The sequence below is a fragment of the Macaca thibetana genome, chromosome 6 (genome assembly GCF_024542745.1).
Source record: "Macaca thibetana thibetana isolate TM-01 chromosome 6, ASM2454274v1, whole genome shotgun sequence".
Classification (NCBI taxonomy): Eukaryota; Metazoa; Chordata; class Mammalia; order Primates; family Cercopithecidae; genus Macaca; species Macaca thibetana.
In genome coordinates, this window is record NC_065583.1 from 114513904 (window position 1) to 114539428 (window position 25525).

The 25525-nt window shown below is 34.3% G+C and overlaps 1 protein-coding gene across 1 annotated transcript in view; it reads left to right on the forward strand.

Moving 5' to 3' along the window:
• The window catches only part of ADAMTS6 (ADAM metallopeptidase with thrombospondin type 1 motif 6), a 321212-nt gene that overhangs the window by 229873 nt on the left and 65814 nt on the right, over nucleotides 1-25525 (forward strand). The window contains exons 14-17 of the mRNA XM_050793724.1: nucleotides 3473-3575; nucleotides 19052-19185; nucleotides 20227-20350; nucleotides 20874-20954. Coding sequence (XP_050649681.1) covers nucleotides 3473-3575; nucleotides 19052-19185; nucleotides 20227-20350; nucleotides 20874-20954 — 442 coding nt within the window. The remainder of the gene's footprint in view (nucleotides 1-3472; nucleotides 3576-19051; nucleotides 19186-20226; nucleotides 20351-20873; nucleotides 20955-25525) is intronic.

The window sequence follows — 25525 nt, forward strand, 5'->3', positions numbered from 1 at the left end:
TGACAACTTCTGCCCTAAAGTGAAAAAATATTGTGTGGAAACTTATCTTATTCAGTTTTCCAAGTCGTTCATCATGATGATGATGATGATGATGATGATGATGATGATAACTGTTTTATCAATTAAGATTTAACTATAACATAATAGACCAGTCTGAATATTAAAATAGAGGGAATTTAATGCAGGAAATTGATTACATGGATGATGAGAGTCTGACTAGTTTCTTCCAGAAAGATACGTAGGAGGTAGTTTTGTCAGAGCCCAGAGGTTAGAATCACACAGCAGAAGCTGGAATCATAGGATAGAAGGGTAGGGAGGATGGAACTGTTACCTGAAGGTGGAGCTACAAAAAAGATTCTCCTTATGCTGAGATGCTGCCCAAGGCACAGAGGAAAGGAGAAAAATACTCTAGCTTCTCCAACTAGTGCCTCCCATTACCTGAACCCAACCATAAGTCAGCTGACAAAAAAGCCTAGGAAATGGAGCTTTCAGGGTTTGTTCCCCTAAAATACAGAGCAGAGCAGAAGGGTAAGGAATGAGTGTAAGGACCCCTTCATAGCTGCTAATGATTATTAAGTGCTACCTTAGGCCAGGTACAGAGCTAAACAGTTTGCGTGAATATGTTGACTAGGAGGTAAATACTAGTATACCCCCAGATTGTAGATGAGGCTTAAACAAGTAAATTGCTCAAGGCCATGAATTAAATAAATGACTAAGTTAGAAATAATCCAGTTCTGCCTTACTCCAAAACTCTTGCTTTTATCCCTCTTATTTTACAAATGAGAAAAAAAAGTAATATGGAAAGATAAGAAACTTGCATCTGGTTAATGACAGGGCCAAGTCTAGAACCCAAATTGTTCCTATTAGGTTTTTGTACATTTTAAGGAAGCTATAACCTGTAATGCTATTATTGTAGCATTTGGAGAGTGTCCAGAGGAGATTCCCACACTTATGGTGAAAGTATCCTTATACGCTGAAACTATTACTGAGCAACCTTTCTGTACCCCAGTTTACTTCGTTGTAAAATGGGATTATTAATTATAACTACCTCAAAAGAGTGTTGAGAAGGAGTATATAGATAATATATCTAAAGATCCCGGAACAGTGTGCCACATAATAAGTACTTAGTAAATACTAGCTTGCTCTTGTTATTGTTAATCTTTTTATTATGCTCACCCTGAGAGTGGTTATCACAGGAAAAAAGTAGATCAAAAATGTCATGAAACATTATCAAGTGCTTCATTAAATAGTAATATCCTCATATTGGACATTTTACTTTTCTTCTATTTAGGAGAATTGTTAGAAGATACGAAAATATTGCATTTTTGTTTTGTTTGCCTTTAAGCGAACGGCCCTCATGATGTCTTAGTTTCTTAATTCAAGGTCTTTTTAATGTACCAGTGCTTATACATGTGAAACATCATTTCCTCTTATGCTTCTATATAGTTCATCTCTTTCATCTAGGTTGGCCTTTTTCCAACCATTCCCAATATGTGACCTTTTCCTTCCTATTCCCATGGCTTTTCTTGGCTTCATTCTTAATAGTCTCCTGCTCCCTGACAAGTCCTTTTTCTTTCTTAACTAGAACAATTTCTGTAATACTTCGGTACATGCTCAAGATTTTTTTCTTAACTGATATATCCCTAGCTAATCATAGGACACATTTATATTTCACTTGTATCCAGCACATATAGACAATCTGTAACATGCTGTCATATACTATATGTATTGCTCAAGATGGTTCTTTTTCCATGGTCGTTTTTCCATTTGTGTCTTGTTTCTCCAACAAAGTTGAAAGTCATGCTTGGATGAACTTTAGGTGATTGGTGCTTTACAAATACTTAAGTGCTGCATGAAAACTTATAGCTAGAGTTCAAATTGTTTGTTTTTGAAATCGTTATTTGCTTTTAAAAGTAGTCTTGCTGCATGACAAAACCCACTAACAACTTTAGTCCTTGTGTGGGATTCACTAAAAATCGCTTGAAAAGTAAAGGATTCCTTTAACCGTGAGCACTCTGAAGATGCAAAGATTAGCTGACCAGGAAACAAAAGACCCTGAAACCATATCCTTCCAGCCTGATACACCTTTTAGCCTATGGTAAATATTTTTCTTTTTTTTTTTTTTTTAAAGGCAAGCAAGAAGGTAATTTGACAATATTAATCACTAGATTTGGCATTGGAACGTCATATTTTAATGTGCTGAAAACACTCTGCTGCCACTATTTTCAGAATCAGAGGCTTTGGACTTGATGTGGTGAAAATTGAACTGTAGTATATAGGAAGCAATGATGACCATGCAAATATTTGCACATTGTGGTCTGTTATTACTGCATATGCTTCAGAGTGACCATTTGCAATGTACTGTCCTCAGAAAACTATATAAAGCAAACACAGAGATCTAAGGGAGGATAGTAAAAAGTCCTCAAAACAATCTCTGAGTGTGACTGTAACACACTTGTCATTTATTCCCAATTCAGAATTTTCTCTAGTGACATATTCTTTTCTTCCGTATTTAAGGAGAATGTTTTCTCAGTCTTTCAAAATCAATATTTTTTAGTTTTTAAGTACTACAGCTGTTGAACTTTAAAAGATAAGTCAAATTAAGTCATATCACTCAAACACGATGAGCTTTATAATTCTTTGTGAACTTAAAGGTTGAGTTTAGGATGACCCTGTGGTATATAGAATCTAGAGCTAGTTGGATTGGCAAGATTTTTCTCTTTAAAAAACTTCAGAAGCGTTTCTGAATAGAAGGAACATTTCCAGCTTTTAAAACAGATAATCCTTTTTTCACCCTCTTAACATCCTTCTCCATACCTCATACAAATGTACATGTTTTGGGCCATTTTGTATTTTATTTTCTGGGATGTTAATAAATTAAATGTAAATCTTAATAAGTCCAAATCCCTTGAATTTCAAGATGTTTATAGTTGAGGTCTAGTATTTTGCCTACTTTATTCCTCATTTAAAATATGGTTTTTGTCAAGGCTAAACAGTAAATTGCTATAGTAGTAGGAGTCCAAACCACAATTAATAGGGCTGAATGTCATGTTACAAGCCTGCTTCTTGATTTTTTAAAATAAAGATCAGGGAGTAGCTATGGCAACTGGACCTCAAATACTGTTACCCCAAAGGATTTTGTGTTTTAATTTCTTCATCTAGGTTTTCTGTGTGTTTATAAGGAGACACCTGATGGACTACAAAGAGGATTATGACATGTATCCAACCGTAAATTTATAGGGAAACAGCATACCACTTTGTTTAAATTACCTAAGTTATATCTTCTATAGCTAAGATTTCAGCTCACACATTTCACTCTGAATACTGATTGTAATACAGAAAAGCAAATGCCAGAGTTATAGCCACAGAATAAGGTAGTGAGTTAATTTGATGGAGTTCATTTTAGGGACATTGTCCCTTGCTTTTGGTATTTTCCAACAATGGTACCATTTATGATTTTATTTTATTTTAGCCATGCCCTTTGGGTTCCCGAGATTTTCGAGAGAAACAGTGTGCAGACTTTGACAATATGCCTTTCCGAGGAAAGTATTATAACTGGAAACCCTATACTGGAGGTAATGTATAACCTGACAGAGCATTCATGCTTGAGCACTTTGCAAATATCAAAGAATATACAAATACATAAAAACAAAAACATGCATACATTCATGTACATACTAGTTAAAATTAGTGTCTGCCAATAAAAGCAGGGAAATGCTTATAGTACTATAAAGGTCTCATGGTTTATTTGCCCTGTAATAAGGTTTATATATTAGTACAAATGATCAGAAATCATTTTTTAAAACCTAATTATGTTTAACAGGTATAAAATTCCTAGAAAGGATATCTGGATATCAAAACCATGTAGTATTTTTTGAGTTCTGCTTGAGGCTTCCTTGGGGTATATGTAAGTTACGTTATAATCTTTAAATGTTTGCAATTATCACCCTAAAACAAGTTATAAGAATATAAATCAGGAAACTGTGTCCTTGCTTAGTCAAAGGCCAAGATTATTGTTATTCTTTTTCAGAGTTAGGAAACATTTTTGCTCTTTAATTTGGGCATGTATCAAGCACTGATTGTTCAATAAGCAGATGTATTTTACACTCCCAAAATATAAATTACATTTTGTTGAAAATTTCTCTTGGAGGCCAGGCATATGGCTCATGCCTGTAATCCCAGCACTTTGGGAGGCCGAGGCAGGTGGATCACCTGAGGTCAGGAGTTCAAGACTAGCCTGGGCAACATGGCAAAACACCATCTCTACTAAAAATACAAAAAGTAGCTAGGTGTGGTGGCGTGCACCTGTAGACCCAGCTATTTGGGAAGCTAAGGCAGGAGAATCACTTGAACCCAGGAGGCGGAGGTTGCAGAGAGCCAAGATCACGCCACTGTACTCCAACCTAGGCGACAGAGTGAGACTCCATCTCAAAATTTAAAAAACAGGAAATATACTCTTAAGATAAGTTTACTGTTTGCTTGCTTTTCCAGTATCTTACATTAAAAGAATTTTACAGTGACAACTTTATATTTACCACCAAGATTCTACCATTAACATTTTACTATACTTTCTTCATACATGTCTATTCTTCTATCCATTTATTAATCCATCTTATTTTTTGATGTATTTCAATTTAAATAGCAGTCATTAATGTACTTTCCTCTAAGTACTTCAGCATGGTAACATTATCGACAGTTCAGTTATTTGTTTACTTTTTTCTCTTAAGGCAAGATTATATACAGTGACATGCAAAATTTTAACTATGCTTTCTCTGGTTTTTGACCAATACACACACTTTAAAAATCCTATTGCAATATGGAACATTGACTTTACCTCCAAAATTCTTCTAGTCTTTGCCTTAGTCAATTTGGACTGTGATTACAAGTTGCTATAGACTGGAGATCTTAAAATATAAAATTATTTCTCAGTACTGGAGGCTGGAAATCTGAGATCGAGGTGTCAGCAAGGTTAGAGTCTGGTGAGGGCCCTCTTCTGGGTTGTGAACTGTTGTTTTCTCATTGTATCCTCACATGGCAGAAAAAGTGGGGAAAAGAGCTGTCTGGGATCCTTCTTATAAGGCTACTACTGCCATTCAGAGGGCTCCACTGTCATGACCTAGTTACCTTCCAAAGGCCTCATCTTCAAATTGGGGATTAGGATTTCAACATATGGGTTTTGGGGGGACACAAACATTCGGTCCGTAAAAGTCCTTATAGTCCTTTGCAGTCAATAGTTGCCTCTCTCTACTTCTCCTAAGAGACAAGCATCATTCTGATTTTTTTTCTCACCGTAGATTAGTTTTGCCTGTTCCAGAACCTATTGTATAGAATACTGTGTTGTAAATCTTCTTTAAACCTAATGTTTTTGAGATCTATCTACATTGTTGTACATAGAAGTGGCTCACTCTAGCCAAGCGCAGTGGCGGATACCTGTAAGCCCAGCTACTTGCGAGGCTGAGGCAGGAGAATCACTTGGGTCTAGGAGTTCTCTTAAAAAAAAAAAAAGGAGTTTATTCTTTTTTACTGCTGAGCAGTATTCCATAATAATAACCAGTTTTTCCATTCTGCTGTGATGGACATCTGGGTTGTTTCTAGTTTTTAGCTATTATGAGTAAACTGCTATGAACATTTGTGTACTGTCATTTTGTGGGCATATGTTTTCATTTTACTTGGGTAAATACTTAGGAGTAGAATTGCTGGGCAATACATTAGATGTGAATTTAGTTTAGTTTTTAAAGAAACTGCCAGATGTTTTTCCAAAGTGATTGTAGCATATTTAACTCCCACTGACAATGTCTGAGGGTTCTATTTGCTGCACATCTCTGTCAATATTTGGTCTTTTCAGTCTTCTTCTGGAGGGAGTAGAGTGGTATTTCAGTGAAATTTCCATTTCCATTTTCTAATGATAATGTTAAGCATGTTTTCATATATTTATTGGCCATTATATATCTCCTTTTGTACTGTCTATTCAAATCTTTTGCCTATTTTTAATTGAGTTGTTTACCTTTTCAAGTGGTAGTCATTTATAAGTTTTACAAATGTTTTGTCACATTCTGTGGCTTTCCCATTGCTTTTTAAATGGTGGTTTTATGCATATAAGCTTTTAATTTTTCTGTTTTTAATTCCAATTTTTAAAAAATTTTTCTTTCTGGTCATTGTGTTCTGTGTCCTAAGAACTCTTTGCGCCTACCTCAATTTAAGAAAATATTTTTTTATGTTTTCTTCCAAAAGCCTTATTGTTTAGTCCTTACATTTACATCTATGATCTATCTCAAAATAATTTTTGGTATGATTTGTATCTGTAGTGTATTTATGGATTTTCTGTTTTGTTTTGTTGATCTGTCAATCCTGTGCCAGTACCATACTGACTTGATTACTGTAACTGTATAGTCATGAACACATTTGATGTTTTTTATAAGAGTTCTTCCAATATGCTAACTTACTTACTTTTTCATGTAAATTTTTGCCTCAATTGTTAATCTCCACAGAGAAACCTGCTGGACTTACGAATGGTGTTATGTTGAATCTATAGATCAATTGAGGGATAACTGAATATTAAACCATATTGAATTTTACAATTTTTGAACATGGTATATCCCTCAATTTATTTATGTCTTTAATTTCTCCCAGCTATGTCTTGTACTTTTAAGTTTAAGGTCCTGCATGTACTTTACTAAATTGATTCCTGAGTAATTTATGGTTTTGACACTATTGTTAATTAAACTTTTGAAAATTCCATTGATATTTGTATATTAACTTTGTATTCTGTGACCTTTCTAAATACTCATATTTTTTTCTTTCTTTTTTTTTTTTTTTTGAGACAGAGTCTGGTTCTGTCGTCCAGGCTGGAGAGCAGTGGCTCAATGTTGGCTCACTGAAACCTCCACCTCCTGGGCTCAAGCGATCCTTCCACCTCAGCACCCTGAATAGCTGAGACTACAGGTGCACACTCTCATGTCTAGCTAGTTGTATTTTTTGTAGACACAGAGTTTTGCCATGTTGCCCAGGTTGGTCTCCAACTCCTGGGCTCAAGTGATCCACATGCCACAACCTCCCAAAGTGCTGGAATTACACACCCAGCCTAAATTCCCATATTCTAATTGTTTTACAGATGCTCAGGATTTTTTTGATAAACAGTCATGTTGTCCTGAAATAGAGACAATCTATTCGAATCTTTATGCCTTTTATTTCATTTTCTTGCCTTAATGCACTGGATTGGGCCTAGAGTATAATTTTTACATGTACTGATTATATTTTTTATTCTTTATCCTATTAATATGCTGAGTGACCTGATAGATTTGACAATCTCAAACCAAGATTTTTTTTTTTTTTTTTTTTTTTTTTTTTTGAGACAGGGTCTTGCTCTGTTGCCAAGGCTGGAGTGCAGTGGTGTGATCACGGCACACTGCAGCCTCAACCTCCTGGGCTCAAGCATCCTCCCACCTCAGCCTCCTGAGTAGCTGGGACTGCAGGTGTGTGCCACCATGCCTGGATAATTTTTGTATTTTTTGTACAGATGGGGTTTTGTCATGTTGCCCAGGCTGGTCTCCAATGCCTGGGCTCAAGCAATCCACCCATCTCAGCCTCCCAAAGTGCTGGGATTACAGGCATGAGCCAATGGGCCCAGCCTCAAACCAAGCTTATATTCCTAGGATAAACTGCATGTAATCATGATGTATTATTTTTTATTTATTATTGTATTTAACTTAATTGATAATGTTTTATTATGGATATTTGCATCTGTGTTTACATTTGTAAATATTTTTCTTGTAATTTGTAAATATTTTTCTTGTGACGTCTTTGATAAGTTTTGGTATCAGATGCATTCTGGTTTCCTGAAATAGAATATTTATTTTCAAAAGAATTTTAGGATTGGTATTATTTATTCCTTAGAATAGATTTCACTAGTAAAACCAGCCAGGCTTGATATTTTCTTTGTGAAAACCTGTTATTAAAAATTTAACTCCCTTAAGAGAAAAGGGCTATTTAGGTTTGTTGTGTGCTTTTTAAAAAAATTTCTTGTGGGGTTTTTTTGCTTGCTTTTTTTTTTTCTTTTTTGAAACAAGGTCTCCCTCTGTCACCCAGGTTGCAGTGCAGTGGCCCAATCATATCTCACTGCAGGCTCGATCTCCCGAGCTCAAGAGATCCTTCTTCCTCAGCCTCCTGAGTAGCTGGCCACCACACCGGACTAATTAATACTTAATTTTTATTTTTAGTAGAGACTACATCTTGCTATATTGTCTAGGCTGGTCTCAAACTCCTAAGCTCAAGGGATTCTTCAATCTCAGCCTGCCAAAGTACTGGGATTATAGTGTGAGCCACCATGCCTGGCCTTCTTTCAGTTTTTGATTTTGTGTCTTTAAGAAATTTATGTTATACCCATGTGGTCCAGTTTATTGATATAAAATTGATCATAACATTCTCTTGTTATGCCATTTAATATTAATATTTATAAAATCTGTAGTGATGTATGCTTTCACTTCTGATATTGATAATTTGTGTTTTCACTGTTTTTCTTGGTCAGTCTTGTTTGGGATTTAACAATTTTATTTCTCTTTTCAAAGAACCACATTTTTGCTTTGGTACTCTTTCCTGTAATTTGTCTTTTTTTCTAACTTATTTATTTTTGTTCTTACAGTTATTATTTTCTTATTTATTTTCAGTTTCTTTTGCTCTTTTACATTTCCAAAATTTGATGTTATATTTTTATAGCTTTTAGTTCAAACTATTTTATTTACATTGTGAGTTCTTTGACCTCTGGGCTACTTAGAACCATTTTGTTTTAATTTCCAAATATTTGAAATTTTCTAGAATTTTTTGTTGTTCATATATAATTTAATTTCATTAAGATTAGAGAATAGGCCAGGTGTGGTGGATCATGCCTGTAATCTCAGCACTTTGGGAGGCCAAGGTGGGAGGATTTCCTTAGCCCAGGAGTTGGAGACCATCCTGGGCAACATAGTGAGACCTTGTCCATACAAAAAGTAAAAAATTAGTTGGGTGTAGTGGTACATGCCTGTAGTCTCAGCTACTCAGGAGGTTGAGGTGGGAGAATCACTTGAGCTCAAGAGGTGGAGGCTACAGTGAGCTATGATCACACCACTGTAGAGTGAGAACCTGTCTTAGAAAAAAGAAAGAAAAAAGATTAGAGAATACTCTTTTCTTGGTGAATGTTCTATGTATACTTGGAAAGTAATGTTTTCTTCTGTTATTGGCTATATAGTGTTCTATAGATATCTATGAGATCAACTTGGTTGAGAATGTTGTTCAATCTTTTATATTCTTTCTGATTTTTTTCTACCCTTATTGTATCAATTATTGAGAGTGGTGTGTTAAAATCTCCAACTATGATATGGCTTTGCTTTCATTTTTAAGAAGATTTTGCTTCATGTATTTGAATCTTTTTTATTAGGTGCATATACCTTTGAGATTGTTTTGCCATAGTATAGGAGAAGTGTCTGAAATAATTTACAGACTTAATAATTACCATCTACATAATTTCATGCATATTGAATTAATCCTAAATTCATACTAAGCATTAAGGTAATTGGTTAATATGACCTTTCATTTAGAAAATCATTTTAATTCCTTTCTGGAATTAACAACTCTATTAGTCAGGGTTCTCTTTTTTTTTTTTTTTTTTTTTTTTTTTGACATGGAGCCTCACTCTGTGGCCCAGGCTGGAGTGCAGTGGCCGGATCTCAGCTCACTGCAAGCTCCGCCTCCCAGGTTTAGGCCATTCTCCTGCCTGAGCCTCCTGAGTAGCTGGGACTACAGGCGCCCGCCACCTCGCCCGGCTAGTTTGTTTTTGTTTTTTTGTTTTTTGTTTTTTTTAGTAGAGACGGGGTTTCATTGGGTTAGCCAGGATGATCTCGATCTCCTGACCTTGTGATCCGCCCGTCTCGGCCTCCCAAAGTGCTGGGATTACAGGCTTGAGCCACCGCGCCCGGCCTTAGGGTTCTCTAGAGGGACAGAACTGATGGAATATATATAAAGGGGAGTTCATTAAGTATTAGCTCACACAATCACAGGGTCCCACAATAGGCCATCTATAGGCTGAGGAGCAAAGAGAGCCAGTCTGAGTTTCAAAATTGAAGAGCTTGGAGTCAAATGTTCGAGGGCAGGAAGCATCCAGCATGGGAGAAAGATGTAGTCTGGGATGCTAGGCCAGTCTCTCTTTTCACATTTTTCTGCCTGCTTATATTCTAGCCTAGCTAGCAGCTGAGTAGATTGTGCCCACCCAGATTAAGGGTAGGTCTGCCTTTCCCAGCCCACTGACTCAGATGTTAATCTCCTCTGGCAATACCCTCACAGACACACCCAGGATCTGTACTTTGTATCCTTCAATCCAATCAAGTTGACACTCAGTATTAACCATCACAACAGCCTTACTTTTTTTCCCTAGTTTCCCTGACATATAATTGACAAATAAAAATTGTATACAGTTAAGGTGTATAATGTAATGTTTTGATATACATATATACTGTGAAATGATTACCATAATCAAGCTAATGTATCCATCACCTCACGTAGTTACCTTTTTTCTGTGTATGATGAGAATACCTAAGATCTACTCTCAACAAATTTAAAATATACTATACATTATTCTTAACTATACTATATTAGATCTCTAGAACTGATCCCTCTTATAACTGAAAGCTTGTACCCTGTGAACAACATCTATTTCCACCTAATCCCTGATAAGCACCCTTCTCTCTATGAGTTTGACTTTTTTAGATTCCACATATAAGTGAGATCATACAGTATTTGTATCTGACTTATTTCTCTCAGCATGATGTGCCCCAGCATTTCTGTATTTCTTTCTCATTTAAGATGGAATGATATTTCATTCTATATATCTGTATAAAACAATTTTCTTATCCATTCATCTGTTGACAGACACTTGGGTTGTTTCCATATCTTGACTAATGTGAATAATGCTTCAGTGAACATGGGAGTGTAGGTATCTCTTCAAGATAGTGATTTCATTTCCTTTGGATATATACCCAGAAGTGGGATTGCTGGATCATATGGTTATTCTATTTTTAATTTTTGGAGAAGCCTGCATACTATTTTCCATAATGGCACTGCTAGTTTACATTCCCACCAATAATGTATATAAGAGTTTTCTTTTCTCCACATCCTTACCTATACTTATTATCTTGTGACTTTTTTGTACTAGCCATCCTAACATGTGTGAGGTAATATCTCATGGTGGTTTTTATTTGCATTTCCCTTATGATTAGTGATTTTGTACACCTTTTCATATACCTGTTGGCCATTTGTATCTCTTCTTTGGGGAAAAAAAGGTCTGTTCACATTCTTTGCCTATTTTTTAATTAGTTGTTTTTTTTAAACTAGTGAGTTGTATGAGTTCCTTATATGTTTTGGGTATTTTCTCCTATTCTGTGGATTGCCTTTTCATTATATTGATCGGTTCCTTTGCTGTGCAGAAACTTTTTAGTTTGACATAGCCCTGCTTGTTTATTTTGGCATTTGTTGTTTGTGCTTTTGGTGTCATATCCAAGAAATCATTGCCAAGACCATCGTGCTGGAGCTTTGCCCTTACGTTTTCTTCTAGTAGTCTTATGTTTAATTCTTTAATCCCATTTCAGTTGATTTTTGTGTATGGTATAAACATCCAATTTCTTTTTCTTTCTTTCTTTTTTTTTTTTTTCCTTTTTTGCATGTGAACATCTATTTTCCCCAACAGCACTTATTGAAGAGACTATCCTCTCCTCACTCTATTTTCTTGGCACCTTTGTCAAAGATTAGTTGACTATATATGCATGGGCTTATTTTCAGGCTTAATATTTGTTCCATTGCTCTACTTATCTGTTTTAATAAAATACTATACTGTTCTGATTGCTACAGGTTAGTAATATAGTTCAAAATCAGGAATTGTGATGCCTCTAGCTTTGTTGTTCTTGCTTAAGATTGCTGTGGCTATCTGGAGTCTTTTTAGTTTCATATGAATTTTAGGATTTTTTTTTCTATTTTTATGAAAAATATCATTGGAATTTTGATAGAGATTGCATTGAATCCATAGATCACTTTGGGAAGTATGGACATTTTGACAATATTGATCTTTCCAATCCGTGAACACATGACATCTTTCCATTATTTGTGTGTTCTTCAATTTTTTTCATCAGTGTTATACCTATTTTTGATGCTATTATAAATAAGATTGTTTTCTTAATTTCTGTCTTATGTAATTCATTGTTGGCCTATAGAAATGGACTGATTTTTGTTTGTTGATTTTAGTGTCTGTATTTACTGAATTTTGGTATTAGTTCTAACAGCTTTTGGTGGAGCCTTTAGGGTTTTCTATGTATAAGAATACATTGTCAGCAAACAGAGACAATTTTTCTTCTTCCATTCCGTCTTGCATGCCTTTTGTTTCTTTTTCTTGCTTACTTGCTCAGACTAGGACTTCAGTACTATATTGAATGGAAATAGTGAGAATGGGCATCGTTACCTTGTTCCTGATCTTAGAGGAAAAAATGTCAGCCTTTCATCACTGAGTACGATGTTAGCTGTGGGCTTGTCATATAGGACATTTATTGTGTTGAGGTATATTCTTTCTATCCTTAATTTTTATAATGAAAAAATATTGAATTTTGTCAGATGCTATTTTTGCATCTATTGTAACGATCATTTGGATTTTCTCCTTCATTTTGTTAACATGGTGTATTACAGTGCCTGATTTGTGTATGTTGAATCATCCTTGCATCATCATGATAAACCCTACTTGATCATGTTGAATGATCCTTTTAATTTGCTATTTAATTTAATTTGCTAGTATTTTGTCGAAAACTTTTACATCCATGTTCATCAGGGATATTGGCCTATAATTTTCTTTTCTGTTAGTATCATTGTCCGGCTTGTTATCAGGGTAATGCTGCCCTCATAAAATGCATTTGGAGTATTTCCTTCTCTGCAATGTTTTTGAAAGAGTGTAAGAAAAATTGGTCTTAATTCTTCTTTGAATGTTTGGTATAATTCACTGGTGAAGTATAATATTGCACTTTTATTTGATGAGAGGTTTTTTGTTTTTTTTTTTTTAGTGTTTCAGCCTCTCTTCTTATTATTGTTCTGTTCAGATTTTCTATTCAGACTTCATGATTCAGTCTTTGTTGTATGTCTCTAGAACTTTATTCATTTCTTCTAGTTTAAATTGTTGACATATAAGTGTCCATAGTAGTCTCATGGTCCTTTGCATTTCTGTGGTGTCCGTTGTAATGTCTCCTCTTTCATTTCTGATTTTTATTTGAGGCTTTTCTCTTTCTCTCCTAGTGTAGCTAAAGATATGTCAATTTTGTTTATCTTCAAAAAAACCAACTCAGTTTTGTTTATCTTTTCAATTCGTTTTCTTTTCTCTATTTATTTCTGCCCTGAGCTTTGTTATTTTGTTCCTTCTTCTAACTTTGGGGTTAGTTTATTCTTCCTTTTCTAGTTCCTTGAGATGTAAAGTTAAGTTGTTCGTTTGAAATCTTTCTCCTTTTTTCATGTTAGACATTTATTGCTATAAGCTTTTCTCCTTGTAGTGCGTTTGCAGCATCTCATAAGTTTTGGAATGTTGTGTTTCTGTTTTTACTTGTCATAATGTTTTTTGTTTGTTTGTTTTGGTTTTGTTTTTTTGTTGTTTGTTTGTTTTTGAGACAGAATCTCATTTAGTCATCCAGGCTGGAGGGCAGTGGTGCAATCTTGGCTGACTGCAACCTCTGCTTCCCAGGGTCACGTGATTCTCCTGCCTCAGCCTCCCGAGTACCTGGGATTACAGATGTGTAGCACCATAACTGGCTAACTTTTTGTAGTTTTAGTAGAGACTAGGTTTCAACGTGTTGACCTGGCTGATCTCAAACTTCTGACCTCAAGTGATCCGCCTACCTTGGCCTCCCAAAGTGCTGGGATTACAGGTGTGAGCCACCACACCTAGCTGCTTGTCATAAGATACTTTTAAATTTACTTTTTTATTTCTTCTTTGGCCCATTGATTGTTCAGGAGCACATTCTTTAATTTCCACATATTTGTGAATTTTCCCATTTTCTTTTTGTAACTGATTTCTAGTTTTATACCATTGTGGTCAGAAAAATGCTTGATATGATTTCAATCTTAAATTTGTTAAGACTTGTTTTGTGGCCTAACATATATGTATCCTGGAAAATTTTCTGTGTGGGCTTGAAAAGATAGTATATTTTGATGCTTCTGGGTGGAATTTTTTGTATGTCTGTTCATTCTGTTTGCTCTAAAGTATAATTCAAGTGCATCTTTTTCTTATTGGGATCCTGTCTGGATGATCTATCCATTGTTGAAAGTAGACTACTGAAGTATCTTCCTATTGAATTGTTGTCTATTTCTCTCATTGTATTTTAATATTGCATTATATATTTAGGTACTCCAATGTTGGGTGCATATTTACAATGGTAAATTGTACTGAATTCATGAATTGACTCCTTTATCATTATATACTGACTTTGTCTCTTGTTACAGTTTTTGACTAATAGCCTACTTTGCCTGAGAGAAGTATAGCTCTCCCAGCTATGTTTTGGTTTCTGTTTCCATGGAATATATTTTCCCATCACTTCACTTTTAGTCTATGTGTGTTATTAATCTGAAGTGAGTGACTTGTAGACAATATAGAGTTGTCTTGTTTTTTTAAAAAAAATTCATTTTGTTTTTCATTGTAGAATTTAATCCATTTACATTTATAGTAATTATGTTTCAATAATTACTACTTATATCTTGTCAATTGTTTCTGGCAGTTTTATAGACTTTTCGTTTCTTTATTTTTCTCTGGCTGTCTTCCTTTGTAATTTGATGATTTTCTGTAGTAGTATGCTTTGATTTCATATATATATATATAGCAGATATATATATATATCTGCTATAGGTATTTTCCTTTGTGATTACCATGAAGCTAATATAAAAATCTATAGTTATAATAGTCTGTTTTAAGCTGTTAACAACTTACCTTCAATCATATACAAAAATTTGACACTTTTACTCTTCTATTTTATATTTTTGATGTTATAGTCTTATCTTTTTATATTGTAGTCCATTCACAAATTAGTGTAGCTATCAGCCTCTTCTGGCCTGCAGGGATTCTGCTGAGAAATCTGCTGATAGACCTATGGAGTTCCCTTGTATGTTATGAATCTTTTTTCTCTTGCCTTCAAAATTCTTTGTCCTTGATTTTTGACAGTTTAATTATAATGTGTGTGAAGTCTTCATTGGGTTGAGCCTTATTAGAGATCTTTGAGCTTCATGTATTTGAATGTCCATATTGCTCTCTAGATTTGGGAAGTTTTCAGCCATTATTTCTTTAAATAAGCCTATTCCACTTTCTTTTCCATGTAATATTCCTATAATGTGAAAATGTAGTTATCTTGGTGATGTCCCATAAATCCTTTTTATTCTTTTTCCTCTGACTGCAGATTTTTAAATGACCCCTCTTCAAGTTCATAGATTCTTTCCTCTGCTAGATCAAGTCTACTGTTGATGCTCTCTATTGCATTTTTTCATTTTATTCATTGTTTTCTTCACCTCCAGAATCTGTTTTGATTAATGATTTCTGTCTCTTTATTGAACTTCTCACTTTGTTCATGTATTGTTTTTCTGATTTCATTAAGTTGTCTGTGTTCTCTTATAGTTCCCTCCCCTTCCTTGAAACAATTATTTTGAATTGTTTTTCATGCCATTCATTGATCTCCATGTCTTTGGGGTTGGTTATTGGAATATTACTATGTTTCTTCAGTGGTATCATGTTTTCTTGATTTTTATTCTGGTTCCTTGAAGTATTGTGTTGCTGTCTTTGCATTTGGAGAATGCAGTCTTTACTGATTTGCTTCCAGAGAAAAATATCTTCACCATACAGCCCAGTTAAAGATTCTGAGGCTCTCTCAGACCTTTTCTATGGATGTGCCTACTCCACACCTCTTATTCTGTCTTGGGGAGGAATTCTTAAGAATGTACCCCTCTCTGGATTCCACAAAGCTGAACCAGGTGCTAAGAGCCTCCTGTTTGTTTTTTCTAGGGTGGTTTCCTAAATGCTCAAGTCGTGACTTCTCCCAATCCTACAAAGTTGTGGTGGCTGTCTGCATAAAATGCTTACACTTTCATCTATGGGAGCATGCTTGGGCAGCTGGCATATAGCAGTTTGGGGAGGATGGGGCATGCAGAGTTTTTGACGCAACTGTTGGCTAGTTGTGAGGTGGCCCATAGGCAAAACATCTTAAATGGCTCATGAGTTGGCTTCCCAACAGAGTCCGTGGAGTGGTTACTTGGGCCTATGGCCTCTCGCCTCTACTCCCAGGCTCTTCCAACCACTTAGCCATGCTGATCACCTCAGTATTCTGGATGAAGCAAGGAAACAGTAGGACTCTTAGGCAGTGTCCCACACAGCTAGGGGAGCTTGGTGCTTACTCTTTGTACTCTCACTTTCCCCTGTGGGAGAATCACAGGCTGGGGAGGGTGGCAGGGAGTCTCTCTTTTCACTGAGCTGTGCTTCCTTGAGGGAGGTGTGATACAGGTGAAGTGAAACTGGTCTTAAACCTCTTCAATTTATCTGTTTGGGGATTTTTTTTTTCTCCAATGGCATGCTGGAACTTTTCTGCTGGAGTCCCATGAAAGTACACTTGTCTATAAGTAGCTGTCAGAATTGATCTTTCTGCAGGAAGATGACAATAGAAAGCTCCTCTTCCACCATCTTGCTGATGTCACTCTAGTACCTTTTCTGAAAGCTCATTATATCAGAAGAAGCTGAACACATCTTCAGCAGTAAACAAGAAACTTATTCCCATTTTCATCACATAATATAGTGGGCTAAGGATTATAACCGTAGTATTTATATGTCCTGCCTATCAAATATTACCTTACATAATTAATGTTAAAATGGAATAAACAGAAGACTCAGCTTCTCTTTTAAAAGCCTAATGCATAAAATGCTATATTAAATTCCAAAGCATTACGATAAAAAATAAGAGAAGAACTGTATTAGGTAATAATGAAGAAATTTCTGTTAAGATTCATGGACAATTAGGGTAATTTAGTTCATGAGAATCATATAAAAATAAATATAAGTAGTTTTGTTATCAGTTTGGGAAGAAATTATTTTATTTATTACTTGTTATTTCTATGCTCAGTATGGCAAAATTAATCATTAATCATTAACCTAAGGCTAAAAATCACATTATAAGTTAGATAGAAGCTCTATAGCCTAGAAACATTGAAAATGGAAGAAAATATAGACTCAGGCCAGAGGTTGTAAGTTGGCAATTTAGCGACCAGTTTTTATCTGCATACATATTTTAGCCTCCTACAGTATATATATATATTTTTTTTTTTACAAAACTTTGGATCAGTTGTTACATTTAAAAACAAGAAGAGTTTAGATGGGAAAAAAAACTTGTTTTCATCTCTTCTTGAAAAAACAGACTGACAATATTGGACTATCTTCTTGCATAACAACATTCAACTGTACAGTTGAACAACATTCAACTGTACAGTTGAACAACATTCAACTGTACAGTTGAACAACATTCAACTGTAGCAGTGATCTCCTTTATTGGAATATGCTCTCTCTAATTTATCATTGACTTACCACCCAGTCTATTTTTTTTTTCTTTACTTACCGTCAACCTGCAGAAACATGATTTCTAAAAACTTCACTGAGATGCAGGCACGTCATTTCATCTTTCTGCTTTATTTCCTTTATTAAAAGTAGTCTTTATTTCAAAGAGAAATTTTAGCAGCATAATTAGATATGGTCAAAGTGATGAAATAGAGGTACAAAAGAAAATATTTTAAGTCATGATTTAGTCAATAATTACATTTTTATAAATAGTAGCTTTATCATGTGCTGCTTTTAATACAGTAACTCCACATTTATTGCTATTTTTCCAATATCCTGTAGTTATGATATGTACTCTGTTTTTTTAAAATTTCTATTAGTTAAGCCTATTTTTAACTTCAGCCTTAACACAAATTTCAATGACAAAATGAAAATGTTCAAATTACTATATGTATTTATTCACAAAGAAAATTAGTGTTTTAATTATTCAAATGTAATACTATATTTTATATTTATCTTTGATTAATTTGATGAGAATTATTCAAATTTAAAGTTATAGTTAATTTTAGTTTTGATTTGCTAATCATAAAAATTTATATCCTTGCTAAATCCAGGTTCATAGACTATGATATGTTTAAGGCAGGTACAAATTTAGTTTTATTTTATTTTATAACTACCACATCCTTGCTTGATGTAGCAGAGTTTTTGTATCAGCTTCAGTAACATATGTAGCAGAAACTTCTATTTGTTAGACAAGGTTCTTTTTGCAAGCATCCTTAAAGTTTATTTTCTTAGGTTTTTTAAAAAAATTGTTTTTCTTGGCCGGTGCAGTGGCTCACACCTGTATAATTCCAGCACTTTGGGAGGCTGAAGCAGGTGGATCACCTGAGGTTAGGAGTTCAAGGCCAGCCTGACTAACATGGTGAAACCCTGTCTCTACTAAAAATACAAAAATTAGATGGGCATAGTGGCAGGCGCCTGTAATCCCAGCTACTCAGGAAGCTGAGGCAGGGGAATCTCTTGAATTCAGGAGGCAGAGGTTGCAGTGAGCCGAGATGGCGCCATTGCACTCCAGGCTGGGCGACAGAGTGAGACTCCATCTCAAAAAAAAATTGTTTTTCTTTCATTTTTTTTTTTTTAAAACATTCAATTACCTTCACTATGATCCTGTTTTACCTAAATTATAAATATATAATGGAACAAGAAATATAAAATACATTCTAAATATATATTACAAATATATAATGGAAATACCTGAAACTTTTAAACCTGAAAACTGCTGATTAAGTCCCCCTTTAAGTTGCACAACCAATTAAAATAAAGGTGAAATTTTAGAAAAGGAGGAAAGAAACCTACACAATCAGGCATGTAAGCAGGGAATTATGTCTACGTGAATTATAAATTTGCTATGGATAATACTGAATCACTCTTCATTAGGACAACCACTCCACTTATTTATCTTCTACTGTATTTGTCCAGGTGGGGTAAAACCTTGTGCATTAAACTGCTTGGCTGAAGGTTATAATTTCTACACTGAACGTGCTCCTGCGGTGATCGATGGGACCCAGTGCAATGCGGATTCACTGGATATCTGCATCAATGGAGAATGCAAGGTTGCTCAGATTTTACTCCTTTCTGTTGGGGTTTTTGAGACTTTTGTCTTTTTCTCATTAACTCCTATTTAACACTATGTTTAATTTTGTTAAAAAAAGAGGGCCATATTTTAGAGAAATTCAATTCCCATTAAGAATAATAAAATATATAAAGGTAAAATGACCCATTCATATTCAAGCACCATACAAATGTGCTTTATTCTGGTATTCTAGTTATTTTTACAGTAATTGCCAGAAATATGAAAATATTTTGGATTTTAATTTCCGTTATTCTTCTGTTCTGTTTACAAACAAACTGATAGAAAAAGAGAGAGAATGAGGATTCAGCTCTTATTCATATGCCTACCATATGTTCTTTTGGAAGATTATTTGATAAATTTCATAGCATAAATTTTCCTCAAAGTGTGAAACAGTAATGCTCCTCCTACTTTATCTCCTTTTGAAGCATTTACAATGGTTTTCATTGTGGAGTTAGTCTTTATCTTATTAAAGCATTTGCTTTAGGGAATTAGTCAGACTAGTTGGGAATTGTAGGAGCAAATCCATGCTATTTTCCTAGATCTGTGTATGATTGTGTCATAATAAGAAAAGCCACAAAAACCACTATTTTCATAAATTTTTTTACTTGTCTGGTTTTGTTTTGCTTTAAAGAGAAGCACAAATTAAGTGCTTCAAACTGAGAAAGATGAGATAAAAAGCACCATTTTACTTAGTCTCATAATTTCTTGGAAAACTTTCTATCCTTCTGGCTACTTGTCTACAAATATATCTGATAATGATTCAGTTTGTGTATGATATTTGTGTGTGTTTATGTATCTGTGGGCAAGGGGTACTTTATTTTCTTGAAGAAAAAGTCATTTTTATGGCAGTATCCAAGTTTTTCAAATAACAAAGACCCAAGTATGGTTTTTATTCATGGATTACCTTATTTTTATTTTCTTTACTGGAAAAACAAGCAAATAAATAAGTTATATGTATTTGATTGGTTATGATTCCAATAATTTCTCTCTTGACACACTGAATATTCCTCTGTGTTTTCAGCACGTAGGTTGTGATAATATTTTGGGATCTGACGCTAGGGAAGATAGATGTCGAGTCTGTGGAGGGGACGGAAGCACATGTGATGCCATTGAAGGGTTCTTCAATGATTCACTGCCCAGGGGAGGTGAGTATGTAGAGACAACTCTTCCTCACACCTCTGGTGTACTGGGAGGAGCCAAAACCCTTGGTTTCCTCTACCCCCTTTTTTCAGATTTCTTTATTTAGGGAGACAATATTTTCTTCCCCAAATTGCTTTCAGTCATTTTAGTGTCAAACGTGGCTTCATGTAAGATATTTTAAGGAAATATTCTCCCTGCTTAACTTCATTTAGCCATGTTTCTTTAAGGTGTACATTCTCACAGAGCATTGATATGAGGGGCATGTGCTGAGGAAGAAAAGGAACCATTATTATACGTGTTGAGGCTTTTAAAATATCTTGAGATGATTTTAGAGAAAAAGACTGTTAAATACTGTTTCTCTAAAATGTGTTCATGAACCCAAAGGGTAATTTGCCCATATTTCATAACTCATAAAATGCAAAGTCAAAGAAAGAATGGAATAATAAGGAAACTATTAGTATTGAATGGTTACCAAATTCTCATTTCCTGACCAAGGCTGCTTAATACTGGCTGTCTTCTGTGTTCCAGGCTACATGGAAGTGGTGCAGATACCAAGAGGCTCTGTTCACATTGAAGTCAGAGAAGTTGCCATGTCAAAGAACTATATTGGTATGTTAGACTGGTATGTTAGTTTGCTAGGTTTTAGTTGATGAGGAAAAATAGCACCATACCATGAAGGAAAATGCATGCTGCTTTGAGGTAGATCACTTTCATGCTAAAAATGAAGTAAGCTCCAAGTTTTATAGGACCACATGTACAATGCTGAAGAGAAAAATTATAATTTATAGCTTATTCTTCACTGGGTTATTTTATATGTAAAAAAAAAAATCGGGCCAGGCGTGGTGGCTCATGCCTGTAATCCCAGCACTTTGGGAGGCCAAGGTGGGCGGATCACGAGGTCAGGAGATCGAGACCATCCTGGCTAACACAGTGAAACCCCATCTCTACTAAAAATACAAAAAAATTAGCTGGGCGTGGTGGCGGGCATCTGCAGTCCCAGCTACTCGGGGGGCTGAGGTAGGAGAATGGCGTGAACGCGGAGACACAGCTTGCAGTGAGCCGAGATCGCGCCACTGCACTCCAGCCTGGGCGACTGACCGAGACTCCGTCTCAAAAAAATAAGTAAAATAAAATAAACCACTATCTCAAAGAGATATCCACACTCACATGATCATTACAGTATTATTCGCAATAGCTAAGATATGGAAGCAACATAAATATCTGTCAACAGATGAATGGATACGAAAACTTGTTTTATCCGTATGCAATAGAATATTATTCAGCCTTAAAAAAACAAGGAAACTTTTCATTTGCAACAATATGGATGAACCTGGAGGACATCATGCTAAGCTAAATAAGTCAGACACAGAAAGGCAAATACTGCATGATCTCACTTACATGTGGATTCTAAAAAAGTCAAACAGAGAGTGTAAGGGTATTTACGAGGGGGCAGGGAGAAGGTGGAATGGGAAGATATTGGTCAAAGAGTACAAACTTTCAGTTATAAGAGGAATAAGTTCTGCATATCTAATATACTTAATATACTTAAAAGTTAATAAAACGTATTGTATACTTGAAATTTGTTAAGAGAATAGAGCTTATTGTCACCACATACAAAAAAGGCAACTGTAGGAAGTTATGGATATGTAAATTAGCTTGATTGTGGTATTCATTTCACAATGTTTATGTATATCAAATCATCACATTGCACACCTTAAACTTACAATATTTTATTTGTGAGTTATACCTCAATAAAGCTGGAAAAAAGAAAGTATGAAAATGTTTCCCAAAATGGATGTATTATTTTATATTTCTTCAGTAATACAGAAGAGTTCCACTGCTCTACATCCTTGTCAGTACTTGGTATTGTCAGTCTTTTTAATTTTACCCATATGGATTTTTTTAGTGAAGTGTCTACACAAATATTTTACCCATTTAAACATTTTTTCCTTTTTTTGAGTTATGAGTTCTTTATATATTCTGGATAGAAGTCTTTGTCAGATATATTTTATGGATATTTTCTCCTGGTTTCTGCTTGCTTCTTCATTTTTTGAAGTGTCTTTTAATTTTGATGAAATTCAATTTATTAATTTTTTAATAGTTTGTGCTTTCATGTCCTATCTTAGAAATTTTGCCTGCTCCAAGATTGAAAAGATAGTTTTCAATATTTAAGAAGCTATAGTTTTTATTTTTATGTTTAAATATATGGTCTACAAAATATAAAATATATTCATTAAATGTAAAATAAAATTCAAAATACAGTCATTAAAGACGTGTATTGTGCATACTACGACTGATACCTACGAGGGGGAGAGACAACCAGGCAAATCTATTTGGGGAAGAACAATTATTTATTTACTTGAGTAACACCCTGTCCTTTGATTTAACACTTACAGTAATGAACTTAAGACTTGAAACTATGATAAGAAATGTAAGATGCATGAAATTCAAAAATAAAATTGAAAAACAAACACATGTAGTCATTTTAAGTTAATTTTTATATAAGGTATAAAGTAAGGGTTGATGTTCCATTTTTTCATATGAATATTCAATTGCTGTAACACTGTTTGTTGAAAAGACTATCACTTCTTCCATTGAATTACCCTGACACATTTGTGAGAGATCAATTAAGCATACATGGATGGATGTAAGCATACATACATACATTCTCTTCTCACCCATTGATCTAGGTTTCTGTTCTTAAACCAACACCACACTGTATTGAGTAATCAAACTTCCCAGTGGGTCTCAAAATCCAGAAGCGTTAGTCCTTGAATGTGCTCTTTCTCAAAATTATTTTTGCTTTTCTAGGTCTTTGTATTTCTATATACATATTAGCATGAACTTGTCAATTGAGACAAGTCTTTTTATACAAAAAGAGAGTATATGGAATCTATAGATTAAATTGTGGAGAATTAACATCTTAAAAATATTGAGTTTTCTAATACGTGAAAAGATTTACCTCTACATTTATTTAGGTCTTTTTAAAATTTTTTCACCAATGTTTCATTTTTAGTATATAGGTCTTGCACACATGTTCTGTTAAATCTAATCATGCTTTTTGATGCTATTGTAAATACTACTGTATTTTAATTTAATTTCCAGTTTTTTGTTGTTATGTAATAATATAGTTGATTTCTTTTTATATTGCCCTCATGTCCTGAAACCTGGTTCACTCACATATTACTTCTAACAGTTATTTTGTAAATTCATTTGGATTTTCTCTATATATTATCATGTCATCCTCGAACAAAGGCACTTTTACATCTATCTTTCCAATCTTTATGCCCTTTGTTTTTTCTTACCTTATAGTAGTGTTCATGACCTTTAGTACAATGTTGAATAAATAAGGAGACTAGGTAGCCTTTTGTTTTCAACCAATCTTAAAGGCAAATCATTCCTTGTTGTTTTTAACCATTAAATATAACATTAGCTAGAAGATTTATGTAATGACTCTTTGTCAGTTTGAGGATGTTCCCTTTTATTTCTAGTTTTCTAAGGATTTTAGTCATGAATAGGTATTGAAGATGTCTGAATCTATTGACATGATTAGGTTGGGTTTTACCCTCCCTTTTTCTGTTAATACAGTAAATGCATTGATTGATTTTCAAATATAAAATCCATCTAATATTCTTGGGCTATAAACCACTTTTTCATGATCTATTATTACTCTTATATATTGCTGGAATTAATTTTGCTAATATTTTATTAAGAATATTTGGACCTATGTTCATGAGAGATATTTTTCTAGAGTCTTTTTCTTGTGATTTCTTTGCTGGTTTTTGTATTAGGTTAAGCCTGGCTTCATGAAATGGCTTGAGAAGTGTTCCTTTCTCCTCTATTTTCTGGAAGAGTCTGGAGAGAATTGTTATTATTTTTTAATGCTTGATAGAATTCAACTGTGAAGCCATCTAGAATGGAGTTGTCTTTGTGGGAAGTTTTTAATGTGGGAATTTTTATAGCAAAGTTTTCAAATTTATTGGCATAAAATTATGCATAATATTTTCTTATTATCCTTTTAATATCTGTAGGATCTGTAACAATGGCTCTTCTTTTCATTTTCCATATTGAAAATTTGTGTCTTCTTTCTTTACCTTGGTAATCCTAACAAGGGCTTTATTAATTGTATTGATCTTTTTAAAGAACAAGCTTATGGTTTAAATGATTTTCTCTATTGTTTGTCTATTTTGCATTACATTGATTCACACTCTTCTGTTTGTTTCTTTTTTCTATTCACTTTAATTTGTTCTTATTTGTTCTAGCTTCTCAAGATACAAACTTAAATTACTGATTAAAAATCTTTTTTCTACTATAAAACAAGCATTTTTTTACTATAAATTTCATCAGACATTTGATACATTGTATTTTCCTTATGAAGTTTTAAATATTTCCTTATTTATCTTGTGACTCATGGCTTAGAAAGTATTATTTAATTTCCAGATATTTTGGTGTCTCACAAATACTTTTCTGATACTGATTTCTAGTTTAATTCTATTATGGACAGAAAACACACCTTATATGATTTTAGTTTTTTTGTTAAGGTTTTTTTATAGTCTAGCACATGTGCACTTGAGAAGAATGCATATTCTGCTATTTTTGGGTTAGTATACCATTATTTGCTGCCTTCTTGTTGAAGAATTACGGAAAGAATTATGTTGATATCTCCCATTAGAATTGTGGATTTGTTTACTCTTCTTATTAATGGCAAAAGCTGCGATTACTTTTGCACCAACCCAATAGTTTGTAAGATTTTTGCTTCATTTATTTTGAAACTATGTTTTAGGTGTGTAGACATTTGTGATTGTTACATCTTCTTGATATATTGAGCATTTTATCATTTTCAAATGTTTCTGTATATTCCTGATAATATTCTATGACCAGTCTGGCATGGTGGCACATGCCTGTAATTCCAACCACTCGGGAGGCAGAGGCAAGAGAATCATTGAGCTCAGGAGTTTGAGATCAGCCTGGGCAACATAGTGAGATACCCATCTCTTAAAAGTATTCTTTGACCCAAAGTCTGTTTTATCTGATACCAATCTAGCTGCCGCAGTTGTCTTCTGATCAGTGTTTGCATGGTAAATCTTTTTCTGTCTATTCACTTTTCATATGTAGGTACGTCTGTCTTTAAAATCTGTTTCTTTTAGGACACATGTAGTTTGATCTTTGTTTTTTATTAT